Source organism: Mytilus californianus, unplaced genomic scaffold, assembly GCF_021869535.1.
Source record: "Mytilus californianus isolate M0D057914Y unplaced genomic scaffold, xbMytCali1.0.p SCAF_2, whole genome shotgun sequence".
Taxonomy (NCBI): Eukaryota; Metazoa; Mollusca; class Bivalvia; order Mytilida; family Mytilidae; genus Mytilus; species Mytilus californianus.
This window is the reverse complement of record NW_026262668.1, coordinates 44,971,340-44,995,199: the sequence shown is the minus strand read 5'-3', so window position 1 is coordinate 44,995,199 and position 23,860 is coordinate 44,971,340. Positions and strand designations below refer to the sequence as shown.

At 32.8% G+C, this 23,860-nt stretch overlaps 2 protein-coding genes across 2 annotated transcripts; both read left to right on the top strand.

Moving 5' to 3' along the window:
* The first annotated feature begins 7,367 nt into the window (after positions 1–7,367).
* On the top strand, positions 7,368–19,819 carry LOC127728968 (flavin-containing monooxygenase 5-like). The gene is made up of 7 exons (XM_052236548.1): positions 7,368–7,377; positions 8,169–8,312; positions 9,885–10,099; positions 10,597–10,884; positions 11,406–11,960; positions 12,600–12,765; positions 19,758–19,819. Exons 1-7 carry the CDS (start codon positions 7,368–7,370, stop codon positions 19,817–19,819), a joined length of 1,440 nt encoding a protein of 479 aa, XP_052092508.1.
* A 148-nt stretch (positions 19,820–19,967) lies between these two features.
* LOC127728967 (innexin-19-like) lies at positions 19,968–20,705 on the top strand. The gene has a single exon (XM_052236547.1). The coding sequence runs from the start codon at positions 19,968–19,970 to the stop codon at positions 20,703–20,705; it is 738 nt and encodes a 245-aa protein (XP_052092507.1).
* The last annotated feature ends 3,155 nt before the right edge of the window (positions 20,706–23,860 follow it).

Below are 23,860 nucleotides of genomic sequence, written 5' to 3'. Positions count from 1 at the left end.
ATACGTTAATTGTTTAAAAACAAGGACTAACCAAGTGTTTTAAATTTTGTTTTGAAATATTGACAAATCTATGTCCATATATTTGGCATCAAATATGAATCCAGCAACTCCGATAGGCAATGCCATTGGCCAAGCAAATGATGTTATTCACGGCAAAAACTCTCATTATTTTAATACTGGAGTCAGTGTTCCACCAAATACACAGTTTAATACTATATACCCTAACCCATATTCACTACAGTTTACTGACAAGGGGTCATCTCCGAACATTAGACCGTCCGGCTATGAAACACAAACCTTACATGATGTGATTAAAGACATTTACCTAAAACTACAACCACTCGATCTTCTGCCGACGATAAACAATCGACTCGAAAACCTAGAACTTAGATTCAACCATCTAGATAGCGAAATAAAATCAACGATGGGGCAAATTAACCAACATGATAACAGACTTGAAACAACAGAAAATGACAACATTTTTTTACTTAAAGAGTTTGAAAGTCTCAACCAACAAAACACACAATTGTACAACGAGACAAACGAGATGTATGAAAAGTTACTTGACATGCAAAATCGGTCGATGCGGAACAATTTGATATTTAGCGGTATAGCAGAAGTGGCCCCTAGCGAAACCCCGGAGGAAACTGAACAAGAAGTCAAAAGATTCATAGAACAAAAACTCGAAATTAAGGACAATATACAATTTCACATTACACACCGATTGAGACCACGCAAGGATGGTAAAATCTTGTATTAAAGGCAGCGAGAAATAAACTAAAAGGAAGTGATTTTAAAGTTCATGAACAGTTCCCACCTGAAATTATTGCACGACGCAATGAGCTTTTGCCCGCGTTCAGTCACCATCAACAGCAGGAGGACACCGTCAAGTTTTACGATGACAAACTAATAAGTTAATGGAAGGCAAATTTATCCGTCCACTTATCGACAACCACTTGACCAAACTTATGCTCCTCATCCAGTACAACATACTCGTTATCCTCCCGTACAAATGCCCCAGCAACAAAATAGCCAACAGCAGTTCCCGCAACCCGGACCTTCCTTCGTCCCAAACATTCCGCGTTACCAGCCGCACACTAGAGCTCCGCGACCATTTCAACAGAGAACTGGTCAAACAAGGTTCCCTGTATCTCAGGAACAGCAAAATGTGAGACACCGACACAGCCTCCACAGCAAGTTACTTATTAGGACAGTGTTACAAGAGGCCCTATTAGGGGCACTGACTATAGTGCTCAAACACAGAACAGTCTGAACATATCGTGTTTAAATGTTTGTGGGATCAAAAACCTGAATTTATTAATTTGATTTAGATGTATGATATCCTTATTTGTCTAGAAAGTAAAACAGATGATCTTGATGTACTAAAATTGCCAGGTGGATACATACATTTTTTAAAAAAACCGAAAGGGCCCAAACAAAAAATCGGAGGGAATCGTAGTAATTTATAAGAAATGTCTGAACAAACAGTTGACATTTTTAAAAAGTAACAGCGAATTTGTGCAAAGGGTGAAAATTGAAAATACCCCTGAGCAAGACACTTCTTTTTTACTTGTATGTATTTATATCCCACCTTCTAATAGTAAATATTCTTCTACAGAGGCATTTGATGAGACAGAGAATGAGTTTATTTCTTTTCAAACTGACAGCACTTTTTATGCGCTTGTTGGGGATTTTAACTCAAGAGCAGCTATTTTACCAGATTTTTTTGATGCAAATGAAAATTTGATGCATATTTTACAAGATGTAGAAAGTGATGTTAGTGACTATGTTTTCAACTTTAAAAAAAATGCTTTTATATAATGTTCCACTGGAAAGATTTAACCAAGATAAGTCAAAGCATAATGACTATAAATTGTTACAGATGTGTAAAAACTTGAACTTATTTATAGCAAATGGTAGAATTTGTCAAGACAGATATATTGGAAGAGTAACATCAGGTGGTTGTAGCCTTATTGATTATTTGATTGTGTCTTCTGAGATTTTCCCCTTTATTGTAGACGTTAACGTCCTTGACTTTGCCTCATTGTTTTCTGACACCCACTCACGCCTACATTTTACTATAAAATGTTACGCTAGAGTGGTTCATGAGAACCAGTTTAACCAGTCTGACAACAATTACCATAGATGTTATTATCGATCAACAAGATAGTATTGACTCTATGTTGGTGAATCTGGAAGAGGTGAACACCCCAACTCAAGATGAAATCAACAATATTGTTAATAAAATATCAAATATATCTGTCAGTAATACTAGAAAGACTTTTGGCAAAAAACTATCTAGTTATGACGTCGATAATTCAAAATTTGATCCTTCGTTCACTACCAAATGTCATGAGAAAAGGAGATTATTTCATAGAGCAAAACGCAAATACGGCTGGGCAAGGAATGCACATAATAAAGCAGGAATGAAAAAAGCCAGTAAACTATATAAAAGAGAGCTGGATAGAGGCTTCTCTGATTACTCTTTACGGATGGAGGAAGAGATCAGAAAAACCACTAAATTCAACCCGAAAGAATTTTGGAAAATTCTTAATAAATTTAGCGGCAAAAATAAAAAGAGTAAGTCTGAAGTCAGTTTGAGTGACCTTTTTGATTATTTAAAAAAAAACTTAGCCAGAATGATGACGCAAACGATAATGATTCCGATTTTAACTCTGAATTTGATGCTGAAGAAATTCAGCACATACACGATATTTTGAACAGACCAATAGATGAAGAAGAAATCTTATGTGCTATTAGAAATTTTAAAAATTCAAAGGCACCCGGCCTTGACGATATTTTAAATGAATATATCGAATCCACGTCTGATTAAATGATTTCGATATACACCAAACTTTTTAATTTGATATTGGATAATGGTCTAATACCAGAGTCGTGGACCATAGGGGTAATTCAAGCTATATACAAAAACAAGGGTGATCCAACTGATCCAGACTCGTATCGAGCCATTACCCTAATATCAAACCTCGGCAAACTATTCACATATATATTGAATACGAGGTTGACAAATATTGCCGATTACATAGATCTCGAACTTATATTAAAATCACAAGCTGGATTTAGGAAAGGCTACTCTACCACAGATAACATTTTTTGTTTGTATGCTTTGATTCAAATCTATTTATGTATGGAAAAAAAAACTGTTTTGTACCTTTGTTGATTTTAAAAAAACCGTGTGACACAGTTTGGCGGGTAGGTTTATGGCAAAAACTTTTAGCTAGTGGAATTAATGGTAAAATATTGAGAGTAATTGTTAATATGTATAACGGTATAAAATCATGTGTCAAACAAGGTAATGCATTATCTGAGTTCTTTAGTTGTGATATTGGTGTACGTCAAGGAGAAAATCTATCTCCATTTTTATTTGCAATTTTTTTGAATGATTTAGAAAGTTTTTTCACTGAAAATGATGTTTCAGGACTTGACATGATTACCAACTTGTGTGAAGAAAAAAGTCAGTGTTATGTACATTTATTTCTATTGTTATATGCTGACGACACAATATTATTAGCTAAGAGTCCCGAAAAATTTCAAACTATGTTAGAAAAATTTGAGAACTACTGTTCACAATGGAAACTAAAGGTGAACTCGCAGAAAACAAAAATTGTTATTTTATCAAAACGAAAATCCAGACTGAATTATGATTTTAAATTATTTGGTGAAACATTAAAAGTTTTCGATGATTGCTCTTACTTGGGTTAAACTCTAAAATATAACGATAATTTCTTTCTAGCAAGAAAAACTTGATTCACCAAGCACAAAAATCACTTTTTGCTCTGTTTAGACGTACTAGGAATTTGAATATCCCAGTAGATCTTCAGTTAAAATTATTTGACAGCTTAGTTAGTGTCACCTATTTTGCTATATACCTCTGAGGTCTGGGGATTCGAAAATATGAAGGATATTGAGAAAGTTCATTTGCAGTTTATTAAGAAGATCCTGGGAATTCGTACTAGTACACCAAATTATATGGTTTATGGAGAGAGTGGAAGATATCCGCTGCATATTCAAGTAAAACTTAGAATGTTGAACTTCTGGAAGAGATTATTACAAAACTCAAGTAAATGATCAGGGATATTGTATAAATTATTGTACACATTACAAGGTACACATAACTTTAGATTTAAATGGATAGAATGTATCAAGTCTACATTTGATAATACAGGTTTATCTGATATATGGAATGGTCAGTATTTGTTACATAATAATGATATTAATGGTTTAGTAAAGCAAAAGTTATTAGATAATGTTAACCAGAACTGGAATAGTGATATGGGTAAATCTTCTAGAGGCGAATTTTATCTATGCCTAAAAAAAGAATTTGGACTACAAAGATATCTTTTAAAATTAGCTAAAGTTGATCGTTTAACTATATGTAAACTAAGATGCTTAAATATAAAATTTCTAGTCGAAACAGGTAGATGGGTTGGTACATCCATGGAACACAGGATTTGTCATTTGTGTAACTTGAATGAAATAGGTAATGAATACCACTACTTTTTTGTATGTAACCATGTTAAAGTAATATCTCTTAGACCTCAGTATATTCCAACATATTATACACGTTATCCATCTATATATAAAATGTATGGACTATTCTCATTATGTAATATAAAGGTCTTAAAGAATATAGCTATGTTTTTGAGCAATGTAGAAAAAATATTGTAAGTAGTTGTACTGCTCATAATTAATTTAATGATACGCATTTGTATATTTTAGCTGCCATTTCCATTTGAATATATGCACTGAATTCCTCTGTAACACTATATGTGTCTGAGAGTTTACAATAAAGAACTTGAACTTTGAAACTTTGAACATCACCATCTCAGCTATGTGCTATTTATATATAATGATGTATATATGGGTATACTTGTGAATATTATAAATATATATTACATGTATTACTTAACAGTATAACAAGTTTTGTAATATAAAATGTAAAAAAATGTAGAAAAAATATATATACTGCAAATCACTTTTGTCGAAAATCTCTTCAAACTATTATCATTTGTATAATTAGCTATTGCATGACTGCCATAATCCAGAATAGGAACATAAACTTTTACATGTAAGCAGTGGCGGATTCAACCCCCGGAACCCCTCCCCCCCCCCCCCCTTTTTTTATAAATGGCTGGATCCGCCCCTGGTAAGACACGGGCTATATGAACCTTTATGGTGAAAAATTGGTGATTAAACTATCAAATTAGCAGAGTGATCCGTTTATTCTAGAATTTTTTATCAATGTTGGAAGAGCCATCTACTTCCGTATATAACTTTTGGTCACAATCGGATTGAAACACATATGACCTTTTGCTCTAAAATGACCATACTACATCATCCTATTCAGGTGACATTAACCGAATAGTTTGTTGACATCTTATAAACCCATATCTCCATGTAAGATTTAGTGATATAACTATTTGAGTGCTACTATTTAAACATATACAAGCAATAAAAACGGAGCAGAATAACTACCTACTTTGAGAATCAAGAAAACACATATAAATTATGGTATGTATGTTATTTTTTTACAACAAAAATTGCATTACTATGAACAAAAACATCAGAACAATAATAATAATGATATAATAACAGGGTTATTTTAAGAACCATACTTGTGGCTATAATATAATAAGAAATTAATTAAGTTACATGCTTCTATGCTTCAATAGAGTATATATATGTTGTGCGCAAGTTATCATTTGGTACAAATTATAATTTGTATTTTGACTTTGTACAAATTGTAATTTGTACAAATAGTGCTTGTACAAATTACAATTTGTACAAAATTTGACTAAAATTCACTTATAACTTGAACAATATTTTAGTATGGATTTTGTTATAAAAAAAAAACATTGATACACACTAAAGAATTTTTATTCAATGACCACACAGTTAACCTTTTTTTACAAAATACAAAAATAGTTCTGTATCATTTGTTTGAGCATGTGAATGAGTTATGGCATCGGGAATCGCACAACATCTTTCTTTTTACACTTTCATTTAGAAGTGCTGCACCCCCTTTGCATTTAGATGAAAGAGACCCCTGACGGACCCTGACCACCAGTTTTTGAAACCTTATTTACAAAATACAAACATAGTTCTGTATCATTTTTTGCGCATGTGAGTGAATTATGGCATCAAGAATTGCACAAAATCTTTTTTTTTTTACATTTTCATTTAGAAGTGCTGCAACCCCTTTGCATTTATACAAAAGAAACCCCTGGTGGACCCTGACCATCAGTTTTTGAAAGATTTTTAACTGATTCAAGTAGCGAAAATTGAAGCTCAGGAACCGTTGCTGCGAATAAAGATGTGTCCTTGTCATCTTAAATTTGATTTTTCGACAAATATCCTGTTAAAACTCCTACAGCTGTTCCAAAACGGTACCCAAATGCCCCAGATCCAATAATTACACCTAAGATATTTCGAGGATCAGTTGGGGCACGATCATACTGAGGAATTGGTATAATGACTATATCCCCTTGTTTTCTTGGTTAGATATTCGGCTTGTTAGATCTGTTGGCCAGACAACGCATGCTTCCTGACACATATGATTGGTGTTTCAACGTCAGTGTCATCCTGGTTGTCACTAGTGCCAATTTCTATTATACTATCAGAATTCTCACTGGGGCCAATTTCTATTGTACTATCAGAATTGTCATTGGGACCAATTTTTATTATTCTATTAGAATTGCTACTGGTGCCAATTTCCATTGTACTATCAGAACTGTCACTGGGGCCAATTTCTATTATACTATCAGAATTGTCATTGGGACCAATTTTTATTATTCTATTAGAATTGCCACTGGGCCCAATTTCCATTGTACTATCAGAACAAGTATCAATTACATTTCCTGTCCTCATCTGGGTATTTTTGTATTTTGTAAATAAGGTTTATTGTGTGGTCATTGAATAAAAATTCTTTAATGTGTATCAATGCTTTTTTTTATAACAAAATCTATAATATAAATTATTGTACAAGTTATAAGTGAATTTTAGTCAAATTTTGTACAAATTGTAATTTGTACAAGCACTTTTTGTACAAATTACAATTTGTACAAAGTCAAAATACAAATTATGATTTGTACAATTTTTTGTACAAATTATAATTTGTACAAAATGATAACATGTACACAACATATATATGCCTACTAAACATATCAGTTTAACATAAGTAATAAATAGTAGTAGTAATAGACTTTTAAAGTATTATTTTACAGATTTTGTTTTCTTTTTTATCATTTGAATCAATCTTATGGGTCTTTTATTGATTGTTAGTGTTTAAAGTCCAGCGGCAAGTATCATTTGCATATTCTGGAAGATAATAGTTTGATGTCATAAGAATGTATTCAGGTTTGTGTTAGACCGACACACCGATTAAGATTTGTAACGTGCATAGCTCATAAGGTAATAGCCCACAGAAAGTCATGTCGCTTTACGCGGACAATTTTGTCTCAAAGTCTTTTTCTTATTCTTAAATCCTGCATGCTGAAGACGAAAAGTTTTTTTTACGCGAACGAAGGCACATCAACCTTCATACTCGAGAACACCGAAGTGTAGATATATAAACTTTGAAGGTGACATGTTTTTGAAGAAAAAAGTTTACCGTGATGATAGAGTTTTCACAATACTGCACATTTTACATGATTTTGTAAAATTTTGCATTGAAGGACAACTTTTACCAACATAAATAGTTATAAATTTGTATTTGAAGGACAAAATAAAACTTTAGCCTCGCTAAAATTTTGTTTCGGTTAATAGTGTCCTTATTCATTTTTTAAATAATTACTAAAAAAATTATCAAAATCTGCCAAAGTTTATCACCATCTTTATGGCCTTTAAAATTTGGTACATGTTCAGAAGTTCACCATTATGTTGTCAGGACCTCAAATTATACACATAAAGCTGTCATACCGTGAATGTTACAAAGATTGAAAGACTTTTTAATAAATGGCTTTGATATGAAATAAATAAAAGGGAAATTGTCCCCATCTCAATATGACTGTCTGGTTTAGAAAATAATATCCACTGGTCAGAACCTGTTAAAATGCATTTGATTTAATCGTGGGACCAAGTTATGTCCCAGCTGATTCCTGTTCTTTCATCTCTATGAAGATAATTACTTCTTGAATAACTCATCATAGTTTTATTTACATGTTCAGTAACTTTTTTTATACAGACAAAACGAATAGCTGTCATTGGTGCCGGAGCCAGCGGACTTCCTGCTATTAAATGTTGTCTTGACGAGGCTCTACACCCAGTCTGCTTTGAACTAACAGAAGGCATAGGTTTGTTATAAATTTCATTTATTTTTGTGACATATTTAGTTATAGGCCTTCAACAATGGACAAGCCATTATTTCATTAAAACCTTTCCGACTTGTATTTTTTTTACATTGTGTTCTAATTTTATATAAACATTGTCCCGGGTTACAAGAAGGTTGGGCAGTCCCAAAGTGTTTAAATCCGTCACATTCTTTATTCACCCTTTACAAGCCAGGAGCCTGTAATCCAGTGGTTGTCATTCGTTGCTGTCTACCAAGTAATAACTTTAGCCGTCTCATAACTGATGAAATTTGGAAATGTTTTTCCATCCAGAATAGCATTGTATATGTGAATTACAAAAAGTAAACGGCAAATACTCATTTTTAGATATTCCTATTTCTTTTTTGTGGGAAATCACATGCACTTGTCTCTGATTTTTTCTGTATATACCTAAATATAGCATTATAAATAAGGTATATATGACATTTTTTCAGAGACAAATGCCTGTGGGGGAATGTATAAACACCGAAAAAGGGGGATACTTACTCAATCACCTGCGTTTGTGTCTTTTTATTGATAAGTGACTTTATTTTCAGAATTTGTCAATATGTATAATCGCGGAAAAAAGCATGCACGGTGTGTCCCTAGGTTTTCATATACGTTTCAACTATAATGACTATAAACATTCATAACAACGAGCGACTGGATAAAATGTGGAATGATCACAAAATGTTTATTGTTTATTGTTTCCACGACCACTTACAACTCTTAAAATAATATTGTAAATACAACTTGTGGTACTATAAGTCAGATCGTTGGTTTTCTCTTTTGGATGCGAATTAATTTATTTAACCCAGTTTTGGTGGGGTTCTTGTTGCTCAGTCTTTTCTTTTCTACATTGTGTTTTGTTTCCTGTTGTTTTTCTTTTGGTTGTTTTCCCGTTTTGTCAGTTTGTTATCAACGCATGAGTTAGAAAATCACTTTGTGATCTTCCGTCTCTCTTTTCTAAGCAATGAAAATCATTATGGAATATATTCGCCGAAACCTCGCGGCGAAAAATTATAAATGAATCTGTAATTGACTGTATTTCTGTCACAAAATACATGTTATACCGCAATTCGACATTCTACTATTCAAATAAGGATTCATAAATATGTGTGCACTATATTCGTATATATATACAAATATTATCTCCTGAAACCATATTGCTATAACGAGCAAAGCAAACGGTTTTATCAAAATTACTGTTTACTTCAGAATAAAGTTTGGTGTCGTTTTAACTGTTTGCGTCTATGCAAGACGACAACTTTAGTTTGAAATGCAGGAAGAAGGAAATTGTCAAAGATAATAAAATCGTATGCACTCGCAATGAAACAGGGAAAAAATTCGGCCATCCTCGCTTTGATTTCTGTTTCCATAGAATTTTTTTTTAAGTTTTCCGACATTTTACGAGTCGATACTTGAAAAACAAATTATTTAAATTATAAATAAAACACTCCAAATTCATTTAAATGTATCTTGCGATCACTTTTATTCCTTGTTAATACACGCCTTACTATTCAAATCTCTAACAAATGATAAATTCATTAAATTTAGGAGGATTATGGAAATATACCCCCAAAGCACAAGACGGACGAGGTACGGTTATGAAATCTACAGTCATCAATGTCAGCAAGGAACTTATGGCTTTCAGCGACTTTCCTATTCCAAAAGAATTCCCAATGTTTATGCACAACACCCTCGTTCAGAAATATCTGGAAATGTATGCTGAACATTTCAATCTTCTACGACACGTGCAGTTTCAAAAAGAGGTATTGTGACATCATTATGAATACTTTCACGATCTAGAAAAAGAAGATTGTTTAAGTTAACAAATTAGTTCCTTTAGTTAGCGATTCCATGTATTCGAATATGGCTTAGTCTTACTTTATGGAATGATCAACTGTTACAATCTATGCTACCAAAAAGATAACAAGTTTCCGTCAGACGCAACAGTCCATCTTTGTGTTTAATGCATCGTTTATTATATTGAAAGATCAAAGTATCTTTTTATCTATCTCTCATCTTAATATCAGAGAATTAAAAAATAATTCCAACAATTAAAATGTGTTTACCTACTGCATGAAGACTTTTTATATTCATGGTTCTATTCATTATTGGTGGGTAGTTTGGTGTGAACCTTCTCTTCATTATTGATAGGGAGTTTGGTGTAAACCATATATTCATTATAGATGGGTAGCTTGGCGTGAATATTCTCTTCCTTCATGATAGGTAATTTTGGTGTGAACCTTCTCTTCATTATTCATAGGTAGTGTGGTGTGAACCAACAGTTGATTTTGAGAAAACCGGAAAATGGACACTTAAAATAAAAGACATAAAAAGCGGAAAAATCATCAATGAAATATTTGATGGTGTTATGGCGGCTACAGGTCACCATACAGCGCCACTTCTGCCTGCTTTTGATGGTCAGGACACATTTAAAGGTAGAACTCTTCATACCGTGCAGTACAGAGACCCGTTAGAATTTTCTGGAAAACGTGTATTCATCATTGGTATAGGAAATTCTGGTGCTGATATTGCATGTGAACTCAGTCGCGTAAGTTCAAAGGTAAGACCTTCAACCGTTTTCGAAATCCCATGTATACTTTATATAAAAGTTCAAATGAAAATGAAATATCTTGAAATAATTTTTAGAAATATACCAGTTGAATTTTTGGGTTGGTATAGTACCGTTAAGTACAAATAAATACATGAAAAAATATGGTTCTTTTGAAACTCGATTTGAAAGAACAAATAAATATATCTGTATATACCTTAAAGCAATTCCCTTCTCAGTTGCATGGTTATACCACCAGTGCATTTCTACTGCATATATCCATAAACCTTATAATTTGGTGTTTTTTTATAATTTTGCCTTTAAAAATGTGTTCAATATTAAATCAAAAATAAAAATCATTCCGAGGCTGAACACGCTTACGCCAATGGCAGTTTATCAAACGGAAGCTTACCGATGAAGCCAATAGATTATAATAGATATGTTGTCTAAAATATATTCACTTCTTATCCTTTTTTTTTAACGTTTTTATATTTTTTATGAATTTAAAATGTATTTTATAGGTTGTTCTGAGTACTAGAAGTGGAAGTTGGGTTATTCAGAGGATAGGAAATAAAGGGATGCCATTTGATATGTTGGGAACAACAAGAGCAGTTCAGTATTTCCAAAAATGCTTGCCTCTCTCATTATTGAATAGCTTAACAGAGATGCAGATCAACGCACGGTTTGATCATGAAAAATATGGACTAAAGCCAAATTATCCTCCAAGAGCACAGGATCCATTAATTAGCGACGAATTTCATTTGAGAATAGCAAACGGACTAGTTCAGATAAGACCAAATGTTAAACATTTTACCGAAAGTAGTGTAGTCTTTGTTGACGGATCGGTGTACGATGATATAGACGTTGTAATATTTGCGACGGGATATAAAATAGGATTTCCTTATGTAGACAAACAAATTACGGAATCTAGGAACAACGAAGTGGACCTGTATAAATTTATATTCCCGCCAAATTTAACTAAACCTACTTTCTCTGTTATTGGATGTGTACAGCCGTTGGGATCTATTACGCCAGTAGCAGAACTACAGAGCAGGGTTGCGACACGTGTTTTTAAGGTAAAAACTACTTTACACCTCTCAAAAAGAATGAAATAAAATTACCATGTCTGAAAAATATGGTAAATTTCCAATGTTAAGTAGCAAATTTTAAACTTCGGATAAGGCAGTAAATTGTGTATTTTAGTAAATAGCCTATATATGCCATTCAGTGTTGTAGGAATGAACTGAAAAGTGAGGGTGGGGCTGGACTTCTGAAAGTGACACTAAAATAAAGCTTTTTAATAGTCTTATGACTAATACATATGTAGTGTAATAGTTAGTCAAATGAGTGTCCACTTTCATTTTTATTTGGATTATAAAGCAAGATTACAACATAGTGTGGGGGAAACATAGCAGTTGTCCCTATTCCCCCCCCCCCCCCACCCCACCCACCCTTTCTCGTCTACTATGTCCGTGTTTCATGCATTTAACTTTCCGTATTATTGTGATGTCATTAATTAATGTCATTTCACTTGTACTGATCTTCGTCATATCCAGACCTATAGTCAAAGAACATATGATTATATAGTGCAAAGATGTTACAATTCCTTGCTTGTTTAATTATTAAATACCAAAAACTCATCACGTATGCATCAGATTAAATCTGACAGCAAACCAACAGGACAAATTAACAAAAATGCAAGGTGTTCATTGAAGGGAGACGTGCAATTGCCGACCAGAAAGCAGATGTGGGATGACATCTACCAGAAAAGAAAAGAAATAGCCAAGCATTATACTCATTCATTACGTCACACTGTCATGGTGGAATTTATCGGTTATCTCGATGAATTAGCAGACATTATAGGTTGCAAACCTCGACTGTGTAAGTTAAGTTTTAATTATCAAAGTTAAAGATTGCTCAGACGAATTTTGATTCAAATATATATTTTGTTATCACTCATGGAAAAATAAATACTTAATATTCGTTTTCAAAACTCCACAAAATCTCCAAAAATCTTTTAAATTTCAAATTAAATACATCGCTTTAATGGAACTAATTAAACGTATTTTATATTTTAAGGTAAATTGTGGCTCACAGATCCCAGGTTGGCCTATGCCTGCACTTTTCATCCGTGTGCAGCATACCAGTATCGTCTTACGGGTCCACTTCCATGGAAGGGAGCAAGAGAAGCAATCTTTACACAATGGGCGAGAACTCTATTTCCATTGAAACACCGAACCATGAAGGAAACAAATGAAACTCATACAAGATTTCAATATTTTATTATGTTGTGTACCATGGTTACCGTGGTTACTGCTATCTTGACATACATACTATTTGTAGGACATATTTAATCGTTTTGTTTGATAGAAAAACAATGTAAATGCTTTAATTTCTTCATTACGATTTAAGTACGATTCTAGTTTATGAAGGAATGACGTTGCCTACATCATCTAATTTCCAAACAGGAAGTAACAAGGCTGGCTGGTTGCATGCAAATCGGATAGACCATGTGTATTTCTACCAAATACGATTTATTAATGGTTCGTGCCGGTTTCCCTGCCTTTTTTACGGTTCGATATTTAGATATCAAGCGAAAATCTAAACTGAAGCAGAAAGTACTTTGGTTGGACAGTTTGCCCAAATATTTGATAATTTATATAGCCACAAATATAGTTTTCGTCTTGTACTGAAGAGTACAGTAGACAGGACAATTCATTTCGTATCTAACATTTTTTTCGATAAATGTAAAACTACGAAATTTGTTTCAATAACATGACGTGATATTTCTCATCCTTATCTTTTTATACAGTCGTCATAGTCGGGATGTGTTATATGGTATACAACAAGTGGCTTTCTGTCCATCCATACGTCTGTATGTCTGTCATAAAAAAGCAAGAGAAGACTTTGATAAATTTCATGAAACTTGTATGAAATGGGTGAAACAAAGCTGGGTTTTTTATTTTACTTTTTTTGGGGGGTTGTCCTTCCAAGATAACTGGACCATAAGCGTCAGCTTTAATGCATTTTTTTCTCATATCGTACACATTACTTGAAACTTTAGGCTGTTGATTGGTTTGTAATAAGTAAACTCCCTTTTGATTTCTGATTTTGAAAATTTTGCAATATATTATTCCGGTGTTTTAATGACATGTCGCATACTAGCTATAGTTTTATTTAAATTGTACTTGATAGGATTGGCAAAAGAAATTCGTTGAAATAGAAATTTTTCGATTAGTCATTCCAGAGTTATGGGACTTTAACCGTTAAAGTTACGACACATTAGATAAAAATGTCTCTCTTAGTTTTTCCGCAGGGCCATTCTTCTGATAAAATTCCATTCTAGTCTTCAATAACTTTAATATGCATATACAAGACGGGCAAATCACACGCTCCTGCCGCAGCTGAATGATAAAACTGAAAGTACATGTAGCTTCCAAACATTCGAAGCTCTGGGTGAATTTTATACATTAATGACATGCTTTTGACATTGTCAAATTGAAGTTTTATTATGGTTGAAAAAAGATATATAATATATAAATCTTTTAACAATTTTATGCAACTATGGTTCGATTACTTCTACGGAAGCGTGTTCGGTAATAATGAAAATATATTCTTAATTTGTTAAGCATGATGTACTTCTAATTGTTGTTTTTACTTTTATCTTTTAAAAGGGTGTTTAATCTAATATAGCCTTTGAAATTGACACTAATTTTACAGAGGTATTTAATTAAATATATTATTTCTTGGAAATGGCGACTAATTATATCGTACGATACCTTTATTTTTTGCAACATGTTTTGCTTAATATTTGATGGAAATATGAAAACGATAATTAAAAAAAAAAGTGTTGTTCTCTCGTTATTTACGGAGAGGTCATAAACTCCACAGATGTACAGGCAATTAAGACTATTGTTTTTGCAACATATGACAATGGTTTATTCACGGTTTTCCAACAATAGAAAAATCTAACTCACGTTTATCTAACAAGTGTCAAACAATACAAGGGCTTGGTGTTTATATAGCAATTAAAATTGTTGTTTTTAGGAAGCTATATTGAGGGGCGCATTACATTTGCGCACATTTGGGGATTAAAATTTTTTACGTTTGCGCGCAGCTTTTGATTACATTTGCGCGCATTCATTTTGCAGGTAACACAGGTAAATAAAGATAATTCATGATAAATATGACTATATTTATTATGAACTTTGAACATATTTGTAAATTTATATTATACATTTCTCACTACTACTGGAATTAAGTGTTTAACGACCTTGACTGGCTGTTCAGCCCTCGCACAGTCGGCTCGGTGCCCGAAGGCGTTTTTGGTGAGCGTTTAAATATTTTCCGCAGTCGGACAGGAACAGGTGGAATGCGCCATTTTGGTAGGCCGCCATCTTGGTCTTGGTGAGTTGATTTGGTTTGTTGACTATTTTGATGTTTTATTGCTTCACAACGGCTGCTTTCAGGGCCAGGTTGGTCAGCTTGGCAGCCCGCTAACCACGATGATGGAGTACTGGTCGATGTGTCTCGGACATAGTAATAACGATGACAGGAAGCATTATCAGGACCAAAGTCGTGAGACAGTGAAATTGTGGTCCATCATCTAACACCTAGGATACAGCTCTCGGACGTCACTCGGCATACCACTCCCCCATCCATAATGGGTTTTGGAGTGTATGTTGACGCGGGAATTAGCCCTACGCGGATTATAGCCTAACGTAGTCTGTACAGCGTTGGATTGGTTTCTGTCATCGATAGTAGTAAGTCGTTGATCAATCTAACAGTAAATCCTCATCGAAGATAGCGGGTAAAGGAGAGCTGACCCAGCACGTCCGTTCAGTTGTAATGAATGAGACGTGACTGGATTGTACATTTCTCATATTGAATTCTAAATATATATATATAGTGATCGTGAGAAATCCCGTAAAAACTCAAGATATACATGCAACTTAATTGCCAATATTTCAGAGTATATAGTATTCTGTTTCATAATTTTACCGAATAGTGATCGCTTTAATAAATAAGATAAGTCAGTTTGTAAAAATGCGTCAATGCACACACATTTTCGTTTGTCAGAAACATATCGGAGGAAAAAAATCATTTGTGTAGATAGATTTGGTTTCCGTATCAACAGAACACTTAAGTCAGGGGATATTACATGGCGATGCACCGTAAATAGTTGCAAAGGTATTTCACCAGATTCCCTATTTCCGCCAGGTATTTGGACATCACTACCGTTACCAGAATCCAGACGTATTACAAACGGCCCGGAATCATTCCATTCTCATTTTTATTCAGCACATTCATATATTTTTGTGCACATTACGACATGTAAATACAGTACTTTTAGTCTTTAGATTTACTATATTTTTATATTTTTATCTGTATATATTTCGTGGACTAAGTGCTGGTACACAATAATACGGACTTAACCTGACCGAAAATAATAGTTAAATAAATAAATAAGTAAAATCTACCTGTATTTACCTGAAAAAAGAATGCGTACAAATGTAATCAAACGTAATGATTTTTGCGCGCAAATGTAATGCACCGATAGTGGGCCCTGTATACAATTTATAATATAATTTTCATATTATACTTTTTAATAATAAATTTAAAATAAAAAATAAATTCAGAAAAATTCAAAAATAAATGAGTTATTCTATATAAAAAAAACGAATATAGTTATTCAACCTCCGATTATAATCTAAAATAAAAATATTTATTACAGCTTGAAAAAGGTTTTTGTTTTGTTTAACAATTCTAGAGTTGCAATAAAACATAACAGTATCGTTCTACATCTTGAGTCGGCATCTGTGTTCTTATTTAATAAGGTAGATCACCCATTTCAGCTTAGTAAAGATTTCAAAGAAGCAAATCTCATTGACATGGTACATTTACATAATGCTTCATTTTGAATGTTATCTTAACATTTTTTAGTTGTAAAAGAAGCTGAATTATATTTCACAACCATATTGAATTTTTCATCCAATCAAAGATAAATATTTCTTCTAAGTGTATGACTGGTTGCCCTCAATCTGGTTCCTGTAAGTAATTACATACAATTTATAACTTTTATGCACTTAGTTTGTAAATTTTGGATATGCTTAATCTCTCTCATGCATAGCTCTTATTCCTTGTCCGGTTTTGGTTGTACTTTTTGTCCTTTTTGGTTTATAGCTCTTCATCTTTTTAATAAGCTTTGGATCTTCAAATATTTTGGCCTCGGGAATCACTGAAGAGACGTTGATTGTCGAAATGCGTATCTGGTGCAGAAAAATTGGAACCGTTTATGTTATTAACTTCGCATATTCAAAGTTAAGTTCCTGTCAAAAATTAACCATAAACAGATGCGGATCCAGAACTTTGATAAAAAGGGGGGGGGGGGGGCAAAAGTAAGGTGGGATATGAAATATTCTATGCATTAATCATATATGTAGGAAAAAACGCTATAAAGTTTTATTTACATTTTTCCTTCTAGTAAATATCATAACTACTTTTTTACATGGAGAAATTTTAAAACCCCATATAGAGCACCATTTACATGTATTATTTAGCCTTTTATTTTTTTCTGTAAAAACTTAATGCATGTACCTTATTTCCATACAGCAACGTCATCTGTAAATTGTGACATTTAAGAAAATAAATCATTGACCAACAATATTAAATAAATTGGACTAATACGACTCATTTGAAGGGTACCATTCCTAGTTTGCATTACTCTACACAATATACGCAATGGTCTATGAAGGTATGTACCAACTCGTCTTTAAATTAGTCTACTACCCAATAAAAGTGAGCAGACATACGACCGCTTATTCAACTTGCTGCTGAAGATATAAACTCCATCTAACACCACATATATTCTTTACTGACAGCTACCCGTTATTCCGCCCAACGAGCATTCTTCAACATTACCTAGAGAAGCTGCTTTTCCCAATACACTCGGTAATGTTTCTTAGATTCTATATTAAAGCAATAGGCTAACTATATTTGGTGTATGGTATGATTGTAAAGTGTACATGTCTGTCTAGAAGGATTCATTTGACCTTTTCCTCATTTACATTTTACTTTTTGTGCTTTATTCAAATATTTTAATTTTTTGTATAGGATTATTAATGTGTTAGCAATTTAAAGCATTTTCCTGTGCATAATTTCAAGATTGTGTAGTGTATTTGTCCATCAGTGCTAATATTGTTGAAAATTTTAAACCATTGAAAACTTGTTTCGTTGTTAATCACTGTTTTGTATATTAGTGCTCTTTGATGAAATATTTTTTTTTTACAATTTTGCCTTTTTTCAACTATCAATCCGTCAGATCATTCAAAAGTTAATTTGAGCTTGATTCACTGTAACTCCATTTACAGGTAAATTTCATTAATTCCTATTGCCAAAAAATCACGTTTCTCCAACAAGAAATTATTTACCTGTAGACAAAAATATCTAATGTTAGAGAAGACATCATATAATAAAATTTAAGGAATGCATTCATGTTGCTGGGTTTCATTATAAAATCCTCCTGAACAAGAAAAGACATAGCACCATGTACTTTCATAATTACAGTCGTAACTTCTTTCGACATTTCTATTTTCTTGTTAGGATATTAACCTCTCGTGCAACATATATTATATTCAAAACAAACTGCATTTTCCCACACAAAACAAGCTTGCTTACAAATACAATAATTAGTAAAGTATTAAAGATAAAAGATGAACGTGCGTTATCTTAACCTAATATCGTGAGATTTCTAAAACAATCATATTCTTTTGTTTCTCCTTTGTATACATAAATGTAGCCTGTCAACTAATTACAAGATATTCTTTTATACTGCATCTTGTTTGCAGCAAAGGTGTCTGTAGGGGCGTCAACAATTAGTTTTCATCTCCATCGTGCACATTTACGTGTTACTTTAAGATTTTCGTCCGAAAGGAGCTGTTACTTTCTTGGTCAGCGTCGTAAGTATTAAGTTTCGTTGTTTTTATATGTTTATTTTTGGCATTAGTTTTTGTAATATATTTTTATTATCTTTTTAGTATACTGATCAGATAATTAATATTTTTCAATTAAAATTAATTCACAAGTTGATATACATATAGATATAAGGATCTCCATTTTGTTATAATTAGCAACAAATGTTAATAAAAGAATTATAGGAATATACTATACTCAGTTGATAACTTGATAAAGTTATATCAAACTATAATTAATAAATATATTTTTTTAATCAAAGTGTCGACTCAAATCTAAATAAATGAATAAATGAAAAAATGAATAAATGAAAAATTGGAAAAAAAACCTGGAGCAAATTCATATCATTTGTATGAATATGACACAGTCCATTCATACTTTCCCGCAAAATTATCGGATTAAAATAAGCAACAGAAGATGCTAAAGATTCTTAGATAGGTGGATTTGGGAATGAAAGAGGTTAACCCTTTTATTTTAAGTATATATAATATCTTTTCTTTCAAAATTGTGGGTTTGAGTGTTCTTGATGTAAGCAAATCCAAAAAAGTGCATCGAACGCATAAAATTTTAAAAAGTGATATTTTTATTTATTTTTTTTGTTGTTGCATTTAGTTTATACACCGAATAATGATCTTCTCCTGTACATAAAGTTAAGAAATTAAGAAGCTCATATTTCCCAAAAATAATTCCGGTGACAGAAAAATGGACTGATGCGGTATGGGTTTTGCTCATTGTTGAAGGCCGTACAGTGATCTATAATAGGTAATTTCTATGTTATTTGGTCTTTGGTGTAGAGTTGTCTCATTGGCAACCATACTACATTTGTACATCTTTTTTATATGAGTATAAATCTTACTGCAGGTACACATTTACATGTAATATTGTTTTAAATTATATTTCAGATTCAACTGAAATTTTTCTGAAAGATGATTTCAAAATATTTCAAACCAGTTATCAACCATAGCAGTTGGGCCGACCGATTCAGCAGTATATGGACATTTGTTGCTTTCATTATAATTGCACTTGTCACGGCATGGCGTCACCACGTCGGACCAAATGTTTCATGCTACTTACCGTATGGGCTCAGATATCAGCCGAATTTTACATCAGAAATGTCCAAGTATATACACGATAGGTGTTGGTCCGCTCGACAATTAACTGTATACTATCCAGAACACCGATACGAGTACGCCGTTGTTTCTGACGAATACTATAATCGAAGGAAAGAAAGCCAACGTACACTTTACCAATGGTTACCTGTCATAATTGCTTGCCAGGCCTTGTTCTTCAGGTTACCAGATGTGCTTTTGAGAGTTTGTGATTCACTATTTGGATATGGCTCTTCAAAGATAGTAGGGCTTGTGCGAGGATATAAATCCCTGTCTGCCATTGACAGGACAGCGCTCGCAAGAGAATTGGCAAATTATTTCAACGTGATTTTTGCATCACGAACATTAAAGAAAATTGGGATACTAGCTATTGTAATCATTTTTGTAAAATTTTTGTTTTTCGCCAATGCTTTAACTCAGCTAATTCTACTAGACGGATATTTATCTCCCACGAATGAAACTTCCTACGGACAGCATATTGTTGATGGCATTATCAGCAGGAACTATTCCGAGATAGATCCATCACCAGCGTTTCCTCGTCAGGTTTATTGTTATGTCAATCTCCATCGGTTCATTCCAAACTTGAATCATACGTTGCAATGTTCAGTGCCTGTCAATGAATTCAATGAGCAAATCTGTTTCTTTATATGGGTCTGGTTACTGGTAGTATGTGTAGCAGCTGCTCTCAGCCTGATTGTATTTATCATCAAGGGATTCGTACCTACTTTCAGAGAACGGTAAGAAATAATATTACTTTTCTACCTGATCTTGCTTTATCGACATAGTGTCTATTTATATAAGTGTGTGTGTGTGTGTATGTTTTGAATATATACTGTACGCGTGGTAAGCTTGTTCTTAGTATTTTAGTGGTTAAAATTCAACAATGACGTCAAATTGTTTTGGTCGTCATTTTGGATTTTACCATTTTGACGTCCTGAAAATATCAAATAAGCCAACAGAACTGCCTTATTAATTAGTTAATTCCCTTTGCATATTTGCATTTTTATTTATAGAAGAGTTACCTCTCATTAGAAACATGAACCACATCTATGTTTCGTCCTATTTTATCAAAATGATGATTGCTGCTCAATATCAAAACGATATCTTTATAACATAAGCTTAGTAGTATCTGATTTGCTAATTTTCCTTGCATATTTCAGAAATTAATATTTTACTTGATATGACTTATTTGTATACCCTCGCTCGAAACGAGATACAGTACATGACCAAAAGAATTCGTCGCCTGCATTTTTTATATAAAAACTTTTTTTTCAAATAATATTGAAAATGCGTCGTTTATGGTTGGATTTTTACAAATCAGGTGTTGAAAGATGACAAATTGTCTAAAGTATATTTGTTTATTTGGTAATAGTTTTTGAAATATACAGTGAATAATCACAAGTGTACTTTTGGCCATGCACTGTAGATAATTATACTTGTTAACCTCTCTCCGCCCGACCTTCTGGGATATGTTTTTCCATAACTCATTTCTGATACATGCAGATGTTTAGTAAATGAGCAAAAACTCAAAGTACATCATGTAACTAATGTTTACAAGCCAGATAGCATTGATAAGTTTTTACATATCATTGTTAAAATACAATGTTAACATAATGTTTTCCTGTACAATCTTCTAGAAAATCGTAAGAAAAATGCAATTAAAACCATATCTCGTCCGGTACGTTATTCTCTATAGGAAGGTTTCCTTCTAAAAATTTGAAAGTTTAAACGTCTCGAATGAAAAAATCTCAGATTCAACTTGATGCGATGGTTGAATCTTTTTTTTTTTCTTGTACTGAAGTCCAACATACATATATATTGGAACATATTACAGCATGTTTGTTTTAAGTTTTATCGTGTCAACATTAAGCTTTTATTTACTTCCTTTCAGATTCATACTTAAATACCTGAAGATGGCCAGCCTTGCACCAACTAAAACCCAAACTGCAACGTTCACTAATTCAGTCATTGGACAAGATGGAGTCCTGCTTTTAAAACTAGTCAGGGAAGTCTCGTCTGATATTCTCGTACGAGATATAGTTGTCAAAATCTGGTACCTTCATTATGTCATAGAACCTAGGAGCAAGGATCAGGGTGTTCAATATCCCGATAAATCTACCGGTTATAAAGTTTAAGGATGTTTTCTACTCTTGCTTTTGATTCTGTCAGATTTTCGGAATCCTCTTGTTTTATCCATGTTGTTCTGATAAAACTTTTGCCCACTAACCCCTACCTTTCTTTTCGTAATTTAATTACATAAAGTTTTAAAAGCCATTTTTTAAAATCTGATAAAACCCTTGTTATTTTTTCATAGTTTTTGAAAGAAAAAATGTCCAAATGTTAAATGTACGAAAAATCTAGATAGAATCAGTTCCCGCTAAGTTTTCAATTGATTATACATGTATCTCAAACACAAGGACACAGACCTATCATTTTTTCTACTTTTTAAGCTCCGTTATTTATATACTATCAATTTATAACAGTCTTTAAAAATCTTGTTATTTTGAAGCAGATGAGCAAACATCCTTAAACGAGAAAGTCTTTGAAATGAGTTGAGTTGTGGTCATTCATTTGACAGAAAGTGCTGACTTATGTTTTGTGTGTATTTCAATGTATAGTGTGTTTGTTTATGTGTGTGGTTTTTTTTTAATAGAAAACTGTTGTTATATAAAACAAAAATAACATAATAATACAGATTGAGTCATACCAAAAACTTTAAAATTGCTTGATTTAAATAAACATACGCTTACTTTTTCTCGAATTTTCTATTTTCCTAATGAATGAAACATCACCAGTACTAAATATTTTTGAAATGATGATGAACAAATATATGCATGAAAAAAATCAAAAATAAGATATGACACAAATTTCACTGAATATCAAAGCGTTTCTTGGAGTTTTATAGACGATGGTAAACGATTCCAAATACCTGAAATAACAATAAATGTTCCAAGGTCTATTCAAATATGCAGGAAATAGTTGCCACTGAACGTTGTAGCAAACTACCATCAGTTTATAACTGATATTAAAGCAACAATGATTCGTGTAGTATTATGTAAGTATAAAAGTAAGGAGTTTTGGTATGATTGCCAATGAGGAAACTATCTACCAAAGACCAAAGGACGCGAGTATAAACAACTACAGGCCACCGTACGGCATTCAACAATGAGCAAAACATGCTGTAAAGAAAGCTACAACAGGCCTCGGGGATATTACAGAATATAAAACAATTCAAAAGAGATCAAGACCAAAACTGGATCTGTTCCTGGGTTGCTGTATGCGATTGATTGAGGTAACATAAAAAACTTTTACGAATATTTTCCTTGTACAATGAGTGTTGTGAAATTTGAGAATATCGGCCAACTGGAAGTGACTGTAAGGAAAGTGTAAAATTAGCTGACACACTACAACTCTACATTATCAAGCTCCAGACCAAATATAAAATAATTCTCTTCCATAGAAGCAAAGCAAAGATTGACAAAAAATTCCCGTGTACAATGAATGTTGTAAAATTTTAAATTATCAGAAAAACAGGAAAATGCTGCACGACAGATGAACACTACACATTGCTTACATGCACGCTACACTTAACATTATCAACCCCCAGACCAAACATAAAATTATTCGCTTCCACTTAAGCCAAGAATAGTTTGACGAATTTTTTCGTGTTTAATAAGTGTTGTTAAATTTCAAACTTTAGAAAACAAGAAGTAGCTAAACGGCTGATGTAAAAATTGTTGACACGCTACAAATCAACATTATCAAGATGCAGACTAAATACAAAATCATTCCTCTTCATAGATGCAGGAAACTTTGACGAAAGTTTTCTATCCGATGGTCTTTCGGAAGGACGGATGAACGGTTTTAATACATTGATCCAAATGTGTTTCTAACTT

Coding starts and splice junctions, on each gene's coding strand:
- LOC127728968 (XM_052236548.1), top strand. Junction 8,313..9,884: donor TGAACTAACAGAAGGCATAG/GTTTGTTATAAA, acceptor CATTAAATTTAG/GAGGATTATGGAAATATACC. Junction 10,100..10,596: donor ACGTGCAGTTTCAAAAAGAG/GTATTGTGACAT, acceptor CATTATTCATAG/GTAGTGTGGTGTGAACCAAC.
- LOC127728967 (XM_052236547.1), top strand. CDS start 19,968: ATGTCCAAGTATATACACGATAGGTGTTGGTCCGCTCGACAATTAACT.